We start from the raw sequence: 13,017 nt of genomic DNA, 5'->3' as shown, positions 1-13,017 counted from the left end.
ATTTCACAGTCGATGCAATGAGCGGTCCGCTCCACATATAACGCGACTTCACTCACGACTCTTGTCCGGTACCACTACACATTGATAACACCACGATCCAAGAAGGCCCAACCTACAACTACAGGCACAAGTCGAATTGAGTCAGATAATCTTCGGCCTTCGTTCAAGATGGCAGATAGATACAGTAAATTTATCGTTAACGGGAACGGTAAAAACCCAGGGTTTCGACCAATCTTTGAAGGGCAATTCGGATGCACAAACATTCACGACCTCAAGAAGCAAGACTTCCTAGATATCGCACAGAAATTCGATAGGGCGAATGCTCCCCTAACCTTGGACGATCCAGATGTCGGGACCAAGGCGAGCCAAGCACAGAAGGAGGCGCTGCGCGCAGATGTGGACGCAAGACGGAGGACAAGGCAGGGAGAAGCAAAGGCGAAAGGCGGTAAGCGCACGACGTCAGGGAAGAAGAAAGCGACAGGTCAGCGCGCGCATGCACAGAAAACAGGAACAACGCCGGCACAGCCCAAGAAGGACAAGACCAATGCACAGAAGGACGAGGCCAGCCCAAGCGACGACGAAATAGCAGAACAGGACGATGACGGAGATGTACAGATGGCAGAAGACCAAGATGGCGGGGATGTGACAACAGTAGTCGAGCCAACCGCGGACGCAGTCTCAGGCCTACACAGCAAGCGCAAGCGTCGTCCAACAGGAGCTCCTCTCGCAAACAAGCGGATACGTTCTACGAGGTCGAAACCTGCAGGGGAGGGGAAGCAGTCGCAAGAGCGAGAAGAAGACAAGAAGGCTGCGGCGTTTTCCACCCGGACTACACGAGCGACGAAGCAAGCACGCGGGCAGGCCACCACACGCGTAATCCGAGAGACAACCCCGGTCGACGATCCATCATCGAATGACACTCGCGCTAGTATGAAACATTCGATGGTTGCGAAGCTGAAGGTAGAAGGTAGCTGTGTGCAGGCTGCAATCCAAGTTTCTGAGACCGATGGCGATAGAAACATGACTCTTGCCGACGTCAACGTTCAGAGTCTCACCGCTGATCAGTCTCAGAAACAAACTGCTAGAGACACGCAAACAGCAAACACCCCCCAGAAGAATTATGAAGAGCGGATTTCCGGGCGACTTCAGGCTCGGTCATCTTCTCACGACTCCACAACATCGATGGGAAGCCACAAGAACGATTTGAAAGATGCATCCGCTCAACCTCAAGATATGCTGTCCGCAGGCTCCGTTGGAAGCAACAACAAGACCGCACTTCGAAGCGAACCTCCTCAGAAAGATAAGAAAGAGACGACTAAGCCATCTGGAAGCGAGGATTCTGCGGGTGACGAGACCTCCAACGAAAGCGAAGAATCCACTGGTAGCGAGGTCGCCTCTGACGACGCTTCGTCCGTAGAGAGCATCAAGGAAAGCGACGTGAAGAATATGCTATCGACGAAGAATTATTTCTACGATAATTCCAAGTCGCCATATGATGAGGAGGAGGCGCACTACAGAGTATGCGCAAAGACTGGCAACATGGGTTCCAGTCGCGACCGGAACTGGGATCCTAAATTCGAGGGTACACACAAGGTAGATGGTTATATGAACATCAAACCATTGTGGCTGGCGAAAACTTACGACCGTAGCCTGATGGATCCTCGAGAGCAGGAACTTTATGATGCGCAGAAAGAAGAGTGGGAACGGCAGGATGCGAAAAATGCTGGACTTCCGCCTCCGAAAAAGCCAAAAAAACCAAAGAAGAAGAAGAAGAAGAGAACCTATATTGATAGGATATTGGAGAATCGCTGATAGAGAGCGTCGCTGCAAGTTTTCTTGGCCTACTCCTCAGAAGTGTGTGGCCACAGGTCTTGGACTCGGGTAATTATTTCTTTGTTGATTGAAAGTTCTTTCCGGACAATTGTATTCGGCTGGGATATCTTTGGTTCATTGTAGTGCACCGAGTCCGCCAGATATAGTTGATGGCTCTTTGTTTGTAGCGATATTTCCGGCCGATCTTCCAGAACAATAGCGAGTGCCTGTGCCTGCTAATGATCATCTTCCCGTCTCTGAACATCTCATCCTTCTGACTTCAATCCTCGCACAAGCTTCCAATACTCGCAAGCATTTTCAGCTGTACACGTAATCTAACAGAGCGAAGATGGTTAAGAAGAAGTCGAGCAGCAATGCTGGGTCGAACAAAGGTGGCAAAGATGGAAAGCCAGAGAACAAAAGTGGCGAAAATGGAAAGCCAGGGAACAAAAGTGGAAGAATTGGTAAGGCAGAAGCTGAGCACGAGCGTATCTCTCAACTTGTCCTGGTGACCCGAAGGCGGCGTGATACATGGGATGTACTGAGAAAGCGATTGGAGTCACACCAAGCTACGCAAAAGAAAGAAACCAACATCGAGCAAGACCACTATAACTACTACACTTTGGAGGCGGATCATGCCGCAAAGGTTCAAGCGTATAAGGATGCGCTTAGTCAGGACAAGAGTGGGAAGAAAGGACCAACGAAATCAGCCAAGAAAGCAAGGGATTTAGCACAGAAGGCTTACAAGAAGGCTGGAAGAAACAACAGATTTGATAAGGTGAAACGTCGTGCAGAGCATGACTCGATGATGACAGCTCAAGCAGAGCTCGAAGATTGGCTCTACTATCAGGATATCTCCAAGCGGCGGAGAAGGCTGCGGCTACTAGATCCTAAGCAAAGGAAGGCGGTTGAAAAGGAGCAATTTGACAGGCGTATTGGATACAAGCGTGAAACATCAGGCAACGACAACGGCCACTTTGACTGGGTGCATTCCTTGCTTGAGATGTACGACTTGAGAGACATAGGTGGCAAAGACTACAAGCAAGGTCGACACGACCATCTTGGAAATCACGTTGAGGGGAGGCAAGAAGAAGCCACCTTGCCTGTCGTGGGACCGGGTGAGCTTCACCTGTGGACACCGAATTACAGGCGTCAGCTTGCTGGCCTGCGTCCTTCGAGACTAAGCGACGACGACGGTAGCGACGACGATGACGAAGATGTCCGGCAGGATCTCGAACCGCATCACTTCAAGCTGGACAATGCCGCGATCGAGGAAAAACGAGCAGCGATCGAGAAGCAGTCCGATACCGAAACGCAGGGGTTGGAGTTCAATACGCATGAAGCAAGGCGTCGCCATGAGGTCGCAAGATACAAAGACGACAGGCCTGACACATCAGGTGACCGAGTGATCAATACCTCAAACGGAGTTGTAGTCGAAAACAGGTGGGGACAGATACGAACAGAGCAGGGTCTGTTCGTCTCTGCCAAAGAGAGCTCCTGGGATTGGCGTACCTCATACGACTGCCTCGGGCCAGTAATGTCGGGCTGGTTCCCTGAAACTAGCGCAATCAGGGACGAGGTCCTAGAAGAATTGATTAACCCGGATGACAATCTCGAGTATACGGATGGTGATAATGGTGGTGGAATTAGCGCACCACAGGTCCCTGCAAAACGGGCCGAAGAGATACTCGTGAAGGCACGTAATGAGAGAGCAAAGAAGCGTGGGGACGTCCGAGAGCCAGTTGCGGAATCGATCACTGCCGAAGAGCCCGCGAATGACAAAGCCGGCTCTACGGATCCGGGAGACGAGAGTCGAAATATCCAGGCGAAGATTGATAACCGTTACCCTCCCGAAGAGTTCTGTATAGGGAAGAAACCTTACAGGCCTGTCTTACGTAAGTGGTATACTACGGAGTGGGTGGAAGAAACAACGGGTCGTCGCGAACGGCACACATACCACTTGCGACCACACTCGTCACCTGTCCATTCACCACCACGATCCCCAGTAGATGAAGAGATTCCATCTGCATCCATACCTAAGGGCTTTCCTGAGACAGAGAATCGACCTATTGCTTTAGAGCCAAGATCTCGTAGGGAGTGTCCCTCCAACCCTGGGAGATGCCGAGCATTCTGGACTCATTCTTCGAATGAGTGTTGGATCCCATATCCTGAGCAACCGAAACGCCCAAAAGACCCTATCGAGTGGCCAATACAGGAGATAGACGCTCCCAAAGGTATAGATGAAGGCGGTCCGGATGGCTATGTGCCGACGATTGGGATGTCTGTGTACAGCTCCAGGCTATATGACCACTATGGACTATTATATCCGAACACATCGCTAAGCAAATTCTGGCAGCGGCTGCAATGGCCCAGAATCGGTGTTCGAGTGCCCTATGAGCCGATGACGATCGAGGATCTTCGTTTACGAAAGGACGATCAAGACGAAACGAATATCGACGCGACAGCCAGCCTTACGAGAGAAGCTCAGCCAGGAAAGGGTGCGAGAGACGAACACATGGGTACCGGAGGTTACAACGAGCTCAGCAACGCGCCATCTTCATTCGTGGTCGTAGGAAACAAACGAAGAGAGCTGGGGACGGTCCTAGCGAAGGATGCTAATCGAAGAGCTCTCTACGAAGTCCGATCCATGGCGGTACCGATCATCAACACACCACAAGAACTGTGGGCTTCACTAAGCGATTCGAGCGGAGACGATTCTGGCGAGGATGGTGGCGAATCCGACAATGAGGGAGATCTCTTCTTCAGATCATACGAGGACGAGTGCTTCCCAAACGGTCGCGACGCACCTAGCGTATCGCCGGTAACGGGCGAAGAGAGTGAAGACCTATAAACAGCTGTAGAAGATTTAGTCCCAGCAAACGTTGCTCCAGCGGTTGAGGTATCTGGAGAGCACAACAAAGCAGGTGATGAACAAGATTTGTAACCCCAGATCCAGGCACCTTTTCACATGTTGGTATCTGCATTCTGAGTAGTCGTTCGTTATAAAAGTTTTGCCAGCCTCAGATGTCATGTACGGCGACATACGGGATGCAGTCGGGGAAGAAATGATGCCTAGCTGGCTTTCGATCAGTGGGACGTATCGCGCGCGACGCGTGAACGTCACGACGGCACGGGTGGCGTAGTTACAGTAAGTGAGAACATGTTCGGAATGTATTTGTATCGCGAAACGAAATCAATGCCAAGATCTTTCCAGAGTCGCGACATTAGGTCATGGTCGATGTCGCATTGGGGGGCATGGATGGACGGATGAGGTTTGCGGGTAACGTGTGGAGAACGCAACTTCGTGCCTAGTAATCAATAACGTCATAGCTCCAGCTGAGTGCCCAAGTGAACTCCAAACCTTCACAAATCTTGTATCTTTCTTTCAACGATGCCCTATAGGCTGGGCCGGCGAGTCGGTCAAAGAACGTTCAACTTTGGATGTCGCAATGACTAAAGAGTGATTAGACATTGTCGTACAAGCCTAGGAATATATGATGTTGGACCCGCTAACCTACATTGCTGAACTTGAGAAGAGCAAGTTTCAGAAAGATTGGTATTTTGAAGAGACGTTGACAAGTGAAGTGGGTAATGTGCGCATCACGACTGTCAGGTCATCAGCCTTACAATTGCCGTCTAGAAGATTATAATCCGGTGAACATTGAGTACCATCACGACGGTCTAGTTGCATCGAATATACGACCATATATCGCCTTTTTACACCCACATACCCTTCTGCGACCTCCTCTCTTCACCTCCCCCATACTCCGGATCTTCCCCTAAGTACTCCATTCTGTTCTCTCGGAAATGCCTGCCACCACTACCCTGCTCGATATTCCAAACCTTTTCAATCTCTCTCCAGACGTCTCCGGCCCTTCGACCTATTCTAGGCGCCAAGAGCCTAGCTTCTGCCACGGTAGGAGGTGCCCTTGGATCTGAAGTCCGCCTGCTATCTAGCCAGTATAGATATGCATGCCGCGCGGACACCAGCTCGCCAAAGCTCCAAGCCTTTGCGTTCCGCAGCCTTTGACCTGGCTGGATGTGGATCTGATATGTCTCATCGATGCGAGGATTGGGCTGAAGACAGATCATAGCGTATGGTGGTTGACGGAGACCCAGGAGAGTAATGATGCGTGGATCGTGAATGATGAGCTGGTCGACTGGGCCCTTATCCAAAGTCGCCGTGACTTGGATGATACGTTCGTTGCGGTCGTGATGTATTTGCATGTCAAGAATGCTGGTGGAAGGGTAGTACTCGGCTTGAACCTCTTGTATGTTCGTCAAAGGAAAAGCTTCGGGGTTCTGGATCGATACCACCATGCAAGGGCCATCAATGTGCTTGTCGCATGGAACACCCACAGGCATTACTGGTGACGCATGCGCTTCAGGCGGCGAGGGTGGTGGTGCGATCCGAGTGTCAACATCGGGTATTGCAGAAACTTGTTGTATTGCTGAGAGCAGATCTTCCATCTCGAGATGTGGATCTTGGACAACCTCGAGTCCGACTTCTTCCTGCGTTGCGCCGTCCGCAGCGGTTTCCTCTCCCCCAAGCTCTTCCTGCGCACTGTGGTAATCGGACTCATCTCCACTCTCGTTCACCTCATCGTTTCCGTCTTCTAGCTCCGCGATCAAAGGTAGTTTGAATGTCGACCGCTCTCCAACCTGGTCATGTGCAGTCGCAAACTCGTTATACACCCTGATCGCTTCTTTGCTGCCTAGATTGTGGAGCAGATCATTGATCTTCTGCTTCCGCATACCAAGCAGACGTTGTTTCCGACCACCCAACGTGAGAATCAAGCGCATAGTGTTGATGAGATCTCTCGCTACCGCTTGTGGCATGATAGCTAACAATCGAGGTTCGAAAATGGTAAGGTCATGCGACGTCGTGATTAGCCTCCTTCCGGAGGATGTCTTCGACTTATGCATAGGAGCTGCATATGTTTTAGGCGCTGTCATGTTGAACGGCGGGGTAGGTTCGGGTGTTAGAAACTGTCGTGAATCTGGTGTGTCGTTCTGCATGTTCGCTGACTGTCATACGTACTGGTATGAGCAGACTAGAAATTGGTGGTGCTGGGACGGAAGCAGTCAAAATTAGAACATGGTGATAGTCGCGAAGAAGGCGTTTGCTTGCAATGTTGTTTTGATTTGTTTAACGTTCGTTTGCGCACTCACCAGTCACCTTGGAAAACAATGAGGGATAACGAAAATCCGATCCGGAGCAGCTGCAGGCAATCTTCACTACGAACCGATATATGCGCTCACGTTCAAGACATATGACTCTTTCCTGGACCTCAATAGTGCAACTTAGTGGTTCTACAAGACCAGTCCCCGCCGCCGTGTACTATTCAACCTTCAAAGCCTACGAGGTGTCATACGTGTGCCTGACACCCTGCTGGAAATGCATCATTTCCGAAACCGTCTCCTGTCTGTTGCTCCAAGTCTTTCAATCTAATCTTCCAGCTCAACCTCCTTCTCCTTGCGAACAGTATGCGACCATTCCATGTTCCCATATTTCACAATAGCAGCGTTGATCTCGTTGATCATGTTGTACCGCCGCAAAGCATCCTCTTCTATTGCTGGGTTATCCGGCTCCGATACAGAAACGCCTATAATATTCTTGAGCTCTTGCTCCACAATGGCAAAAATCTCAATGCCTCCATCAAGCGCCTTTTGGGCCGCAGCGAGCTCTTCGCGTGCCTCGTAGACGACTGTTGTGAGCTCATCGACTACCTCACGCGACTTCTGCATTGCGCGGGCGGCAAACATACGCATGGTAGCCATTCGCTCCTTCAGCTGTATACCATACACCGCATTGCGGCCTGCTTGAAGCTTAACTCTGGCATGTTCGAACGTGTAACTTTCGGGTGCGGTTTGCTCATCAGTTACCGTGGAGACGAATAGGGCGCGAATCTTGTTGGAAGACTGTGGTTGTCGCTTCTGTGATTGCTCAAGAGCTTGGAGTAGTAACACCTTGCGTAAGTCGTCAAATGGCATATTGAGAAAATGGACACCGGTCGCTGTCACTCCGTGGGCTGGGCACCAGGTGAGGGGGTCCGGTGTCTGAGGTTCTTCGCTGGTGTCTACGGTCGTCGACCCTACGGACTCCGTTGAGTTACTTTCTTCACCTCGCACGGAGACTGGCGACGTACGGTAGCTTGTTATGCGTTGCGCGTCTGATGCCATCGGGTCTGGTGATGTACCGTAGTCTGGAATGACGTGTTCCTTCAGAGGAATGCCTGGCTCGACGCTCGAACCATTGTTGTGTGCACAACTCTCGTCTGGGCTCATCTCCTCTAGAATATCGTTCCTTCCCGAGCTCCTAGAATCTTCTGCGATGGAGTTGCCCAAAACGCTCTCTCCTTGCATATCAGCCTCTCCACGCACATCCTGTTCCTCCAAATTATCGTCTATGTCGCTACGAGAACGTTTACCAAGTACAGAGCCGTCGATGAAATCCTCAGGCGTAGCAACCTTCTTGTTTTGAGAGCGTCTTGGATTTTCCCTTGCCATTACGAGTGAGCACGAGTAATCGTAGACCTTGGGAGCTTTCCGTATCTTGGATTGAGGTCCGTTTCTATGGGATTCAACCGGATATGGGTCATTCTTGTTGGAATCATGCTTCCTGACTGTTTGCTTGGATCTTCTGTCACGCGAGCTAGTCATCGGTATCATTATCTCACGGCTTGTCTCTACAACCTTTCCATCTGCTGCTGCAGGTCGGGACGTAGAACTGTGAGACTTCTTGGTTGAAAAAGAAGGGACTGCTATAAATGTTAGTGGCAGGGGTCGGAGAACTTCTCTGCCATCTGATTCTTTCTTGTCGGATTTTGGACGCGTCATTGTCTCGGGTATCAGACTTAAAGATATCTGAGGTTCACATAGGCGAATGGGTGCCTTTGAGCTGGTTTTACATAATTTGGGTGCTCTACACACCCCATTCAGAAGATCAAGAGATCGCCATTGGAAGAGCGTAGGAACGATCAAGTTAGCAAGGCAACCATTGTCCATGGTAGTCAGTGTACATTGTGGCGCGATAGTCAAAACGTATACGGTCCGTTTCTTGCACAACCGACGAGAGCCGGAAAACCTTTCAGTCATACACCACACATGCGATTAGTATCGACAATATTCGTCGGGACGATCGTGTCAGAGAATGAAAACTTTGTTTGGACGCAACTAGAAACCTTGTCCGACTTCCAAATCCTCATCCCAACCCATCCTTAGTCTGGTAAACACCATCTAGTGCACTACCTCGCCGATGAGGAAAACCGCCTCTTTGTTGCTGAAGTTCACAACATCTCCCATAACCTCCTTGGCTTCTGGCCCAGAAAAAGCATTCTTCATCTCCTCGTGATTCTCCCACACGACCATAGATCCGAAAGCGTAGAGTGGGGGTGAGCCGTCGACACCGTTCGAGAACTTGGTTGCCGACCAGCTTTTGACGCCATGTTTTCCCCAGAGAGTCTGAATCAGTGGCATGTGCTTGTTGACATAGTAATCGATGTCGTATTTGGCGTCCGGCGCGTTCGGAAAAAGAACGGTGATTGTGATGACCATTGTGGTTGCAGTGCAGCTTGACAAGAGTGGTACAAAGATTTGGAGGTTGAGAAGATCTTTGGAGGCGGAAAAGATGACGAGAAAGACGTAGGATAGATGATGTCCTTGTCAGTTGCGACACACTGGCATGAGCCTTTTGTATTCTGGTTCAAGCAGAGTCGGCCTTTTTTCGCTGTACACCCAGATAGATTATCACATAAGCTTCAAGCTTGCGGAACGGATATGACCTTAGACGGGTGACGAACCCCCGTCATGACAATGTCTACGCAAAGGGAAAAGCGAAAACCTGCACATATGCACACTGCTGACATCGGAGTCCGAGCGATGCGAAAATCTCGATAATCTCCGCGTAAGACCGAATCGCGCTCGTTCTGGTAGAAGTGATCCGAAAATTATCGGCCTCGAACAACATCAAGCTCCTATACAGGAAACACCTTCGGAATATATCAGTCGACTTGCGGCTTTTCATTCATGATGAAGGACAACAAACCACCTCTGGAAAGTTCATCAGCTCAAAATGTCAAATCGTTCCAAACTCCTTATCGTTCTCACGTCTCAGGACATTCTTCCCACGCGAGAAGGTGTCAAGACAGGATGGTACCTCCCTGAATTGGTGCACCCTTACAATGTCCTCAACCCATATGTGGACATGGTCTTCGCCTCCCCGAAAGGTGGTGAGGCTCCAATCGACCCTTACTCGATCGAAGACTCCAAGGACGACGAAGAATGCCGACGGTTTCTGAGGGATAAAGAAGCATTGTGGAAAGATACCAAGTCACTTGGTACCATAATCGAGAGGGCTGATGAGTTCCTCGGGGTTTTCTTTGTTGGCGGTCACGGCCGTAAGTCTTCGCCTAATGGCTATCAGCTTTCTGAGTAGCTAATGATCTTGTTACAGCCATGTTCGACCTCGCAGATGACAGCATCTCCCATTCACTGATCCGAAGGTTCTATGAGTCTGGCAAGATTGTGTCCGCCGTTTGTCATGGTCCAGCCGCTCTCGTCAACGTGAAGCTCTCGGACGGCTCGTATATGATCCAGGGTCAGAATGTCACGGGATTCTCGAACGCCGAGGAAGACGCTAACGATTCTACAAGTGCGATGCCATTTTTGTTAGAAGATGCGCTGAAGAACCACGGTGGCAAGTATGAAAAGGCAGGCCAGCTCTTTGGAGCGAAGGTCGTTATCAGCGGAAAGCAGGGAAACTTGGTAACCGGTCAAAATCCTCTGAGTGCTGCTGCGATTGGAAAGGCCCTGCTGGAGCTCATCCAGAAATTGTAAGGATCATTGTGGATTTCTCAACATCCTGAGAAAGCGCGGTCTCGCCGTTGCTTGGCACCGATCTGATTCAGTGTACAAGCAGCGTTCTCGATGGCAAGCGATGGCGAAGCGTGTGACCTTCACTTCTAGTGAGCATATAGAAAGATAGTAGAACGTGAGTGGGTCGCAGTGAACGTGTACATCCCAAGACCAATATGAGTATCAGTGCGAGAGATGACGTCATCATCAGCGCGACTAGCGCTAACGCGTCAATCGCCAAACTTCACGACAGCCAACGGTGACCACAACTGTGTCTTTGCAAGCACTTGTTCTCATGAATTACGCCTCATCTTCTATGTTGTGGTTTATTTCTAGTCTGTTCCTAGGCGCGAACCGGGTGTTTGTTCATCATGATTCTTTCGCGCCTAGTTTACGATGACCCATCATAGACTCGATCGCGTCGCTCAACGAGCTACAACCTACCCTCCAGCTAGTAGAGCATAGTCGAACCAGATGATTTCATAATCCGCCCCCAAATAGTCTCCGTTGCAAAGTCGCGAGCGACGCCTAAGTCCGACGCGCCTTCTTTCTCTCAAACATTCGCTTCCTCTCAGTCGCATCCATCTCACCAGTACCGACCGGCTTGTACATGGGCATGGCGGTTTTGATGCCAGACTCCATCCAACGTGCCCACAAGTTGTGCTGGTCCACAATACCATGAGCACGCACAAATGTCTCGAGGTCATGGACAACGGCTTGCTTGGCAATGTCGTCACCTTCAGCGGCTCGGCGACGCGTCCAGACGAGATCCATGTACTCTTCACGCTGAGCGTCTGTCGTCAATATCTGGCCCATCTCTGCCATGAGAGGACGTAGACGGCCTCCCGCGGTACCAGTTGTGATTATGGTGGTCGGCCAGATCATCACTGTTGGGTTGCGAGGCTTCACATTGCGCGGCGCAGCAGACGATATGGGCTTCCTGGGCCTCTTCCCCATTGCCTTCTTGGATGATGTAGGGGTCCTGTGGGTACCTGGACGCTTCGTCTTTACCTTGGTAGACTGGTCGAAATCCTCATCATTTTCGTCATCGTACTCGGTCTCATCATAATCCTTGAAGTCTTGCTCGCTGTGGTGTATGATCGAGGAACTCTCTCCTAGTATCGGAGCCACTGCAACGTCACTAGAACGCTTTTCGTCCTCTGGCTGCGGGATGGCGTGTCCGCCAATTTGCATAGAAGATTTTAGCGTCTTCGGGGTACGTGAAGGATCTACTGTTTGCTGTGTGTATACCCGTCGTCGCTTTCCATTCAGACCACTTCCTGACCTTACTACTGGAACTTCGGCGCGATTAGCTATGTGAATATCAGTATACGATAGGCAAGTCGGGCGATCTCAGATGCGGTACACGAAAGCTTGATTTAAAGCAAAGGCAATCACTAACCACTGCTAGCTTGACCAGCAACAACCTTTCCCCGCTTCCACACGAGACGACAAGTTTTCCAAGCATTCTGTAACATCTCGAAGTCCTCGTCAGTATCTTCTTCTCCTTCGTTATCAGGCATGGGACCCGCAGCTTCTAACGCGAAGACTAGTACAGGTACGTTGAGAGCATCCAAATCGATGAATACAGCGTTGTCCTTCACTAGAAACATGGGGAGAAGGCTAGCGTCTTCGACGAGGATGGTGTGAGTGTCGAGGTTGCCTGTGCATGACATTTCGACTTTGAGGACCTGGAGGATGACGTTTTTGAACGGTGTGTCGGAGGCGGCCATGGAGACGGTAGCCGTCATACTGTGGATCTGGATAGGACCATGTCCCTGGATGTTTTCTTGTGGAAAGCGACCGTTCACGGGAACCTTTGCTGTCGACATGATTTCAGATATTGATGAGCCGAGTAAGGGAACTGATGGTTGGAGGGTCGAAGTGGAACGAATATGGCACTTGGTGTTCGTCTATTACAGGGCAAGGTTTCATGATATACGGTGGGGCGCTGGCGAGATTGTTGTCGCGCCATCACGTGCAAAGGATGTTTTAGTCATTCATTGAGCCCCGTGCACACCCATCTGGATTGCGAAACACATCACGAGTAACTTCGAGGCCTACTCTGACCTCCAGGAGGCTGTAGTGCTTGCATTCCGTATGCCCGCATGTGCACTACCGCCGTCGGTGTGAGCCGCGCCAACTCATGCTGTGGGCGACACAAGAACTGCCTGACAAAAGAAGCCGTACGAAGCGAGTCCCCAAGCGAACTATTGCATCCCAATCAAACATTGAGAAGATATCACGAACCATGACCTATCTATCAAAACATTGTTATTGACTAATGCGACATGTAGATTCACATTGCTGATCAAAACGACGCTCTACAGATTTCTGGCTGATCTCCAA

The 13,017-nt window shown here is 50.5% G+C and overlaps 8 protein-coding genes across 8 annotated transcripts; 3 read left to right on the top strand and 5 right to left on the bottom strand.

Annotated features, from left to right (window-relative positions):
- Window positions 1-168: 168 nt before the first annotated feature.
- Window positions 169-1,936, top strand: CC77DRAFT_1051317 (hypothetical protein; the record flags this gene model as incomplete). Its single annotated transcript, XM_018527663.1, has 1 exon — window positions 169-1,936. One exon carries the CDS (start codon window positions 169-171, stop codon window positions 1,810-1,812), a length of 1,644 nt encoding a protein of 547 aa, XP_018384268.1. The 3' UTR covers window positions 1,813-1,936.
- Window positions 1,937-2,161: 225 nt separating this feature from the next.
- Window positions 2,162-4,779, top strand: CC77DRAFT_1072868 (hypothetical protein; the record flags this gene model as incomplete). The annotated part of the gene is made up of 1 exon (XM_018529169.1): window positions 2,162-4,779. One exon carries the CDS (start codon window positions 2,162-2,164, stop codon window positions 4,661-4,663), a length of 2,502 nt encoding a protein of 833 aa, XP_018384267.1. The 3' UTR covers window positions 4,664-4,779.
- A 418-nt stretch (window positions 4,780-5,197) lies between these two features.
- Window positions 5,198-6,768, bottom strand: CC77DRAFT_1051316 (hypothetical protein; the record flags this gene model as incomplete). The annotated part of the gene is made up of 3 exons (XM_018527662.1): window positions 5,198-5,265; window positions 5,327-5,418; window positions 5,540-6,768. The coding sequence occupies 3 exons, from the start codon at window positions 6,766-6,768 to the stop codon at window positions 5,198-5,200; spliced, it is 1,389 nt and encodes a 462-aa protein (XP_018384266.1).
- Window positions 6,769-7,260: 492 nt separating this feature from the next.
- Window positions 7,261-8,322, bottom strand: CC77DRAFT_1062768 (hypothetical protein; the record flags this gene model as incomplete). The annotated part of the gene is made up of 1 exon (XM_018528564.1): window positions 7,261-8,322. One exon carries the CDS (start codon window positions 8,320-8,322, stop codon window positions 7,261-7,263), a length of 1,062 nt encoding a protein of 353 aa, XP_018384265.1.
- Window positions 8,323-9,043: 721 nt separating this feature from the next.
- CC77DRAFT_173663 (ethyl tert-butyl ether degradation EthD) lies at window positions 9,044-9,791 on the bottom strand. Its single transcript, XM_018530452.1, has one exon. The coding sequence runs from the start codon at window positions 9,367-9,369 to the stop codon at window positions 9,052-9,054; it is 318 nt and encodes a 105-aa protein (XP_018384264.1). The 5' UTR covers window positions 9,370-9,791; the 3' UTR covers window positions 9,044-9,051.
- CC77DRAFT_992013 (class I glutamine amidotransferase-like protein) lies at window positions 9,713-10,650 on the top strand (the record flags this gene model as incomplete). Its single annotated transcript, XM_018536372.1, has 2 exons — window positions 9,713-10,211; window positions 10,268-10,650. Exons 1-2 carry the CDS (start codon window positions 9,887-9,889, stop codon window positions 10,648-10,650), a joined length of 708 nt encoding a protein of 235 aa, XP_018384263.1. The 5' UTR covers window positions 9,713-9,886.
- A 271-nt stretch (window positions 10,651-10,921) lies between these two features.
- Window positions 10,922-12,294, bottom strand: CC77DRAFT_1021734 (hypothetical protein). Its single transcript, XM_018525319.1, has 3 exons — window positions 12,080-12,294; window positions 11,964-12,030; window positions 10,922-11,909 (listed from the first exon to the last, which is right to left on the bottom strand). The coding sequence occupies exon 3, from the start codon at window positions 11,860-11,862 to the stop codon at window positions 11,197-11,199; it is 666 nt and encodes a 221-aa protein (XP_018384262.1). The 5' UTR covers window positions 11,863-11,909; window positions 11,964-12,030; window positions 12,080-12,294; the 3' UTR covers window positions 10,922-11,196.
- CC77DRAFT_1021731 (hypothetical protein) lies at window positions 11,792-12,703 on the bottom strand. The gene has a single exon (XM_018525318.1). It carries the CDS (start codon window positions 12,498-12,500, stop codon window positions 12,066-12,068), a length of 435 nt encoding a protein of 144 aa, XP_018384261.1. The 5' UTR covers window positions 12,501-12,703; the 3' UTR covers window positions 11,792-12,065.
- Between the last annotated feature and the right edge of the window lie 314 nt (window positions 12,704-13,017).

Source organism: Alternaria alternata, assembly GCF_001642055.1.
Source record: "Alternaria alternata strain SRC1lrK2f unplaced genomic scaffold CC77scaffold_14, whole genome shotgun sequence".
In the NCBI taxonomy this organism is placed as follows: domain Eukaryota; kingdom Fungi; phylum Ascomycota; class Dothideomycetes; order Pleosporales; family Pleosporaceae; genus Alternaria; species Alternaria alternata.
Note: the sequence above shows the minus strand (reverse complement) of the source record. Positions and strands in the feature narration are given on the sequence as shown.

Bases quoted from the DNA above. Each gene is read 5' to 3' on its own strand.
- CC77DRAFT_173663 (XM_018530452.1), bottom strand. From the start codon at position 9,369: ATGGTCATCACAATCACCGTTCTTTTTCCGAACGCGCCGGACGCCAAA.
- CC77DRAFT_1021731 (XM_018525318.1), bottom strand. From the start codon at position 12,500: ATGTCGACAGCAAAGGTTCCCGTGAACGGTCGCTTTCCACAAGAAAAC.
- CC77DRAFT_1021734 (XM_018525319.1), bottom strand. From the start codon at position 11,862: ATGCAAATTGGCGGACACGCCATCCCGCAGCCAGAGGACGAAAAGCGT.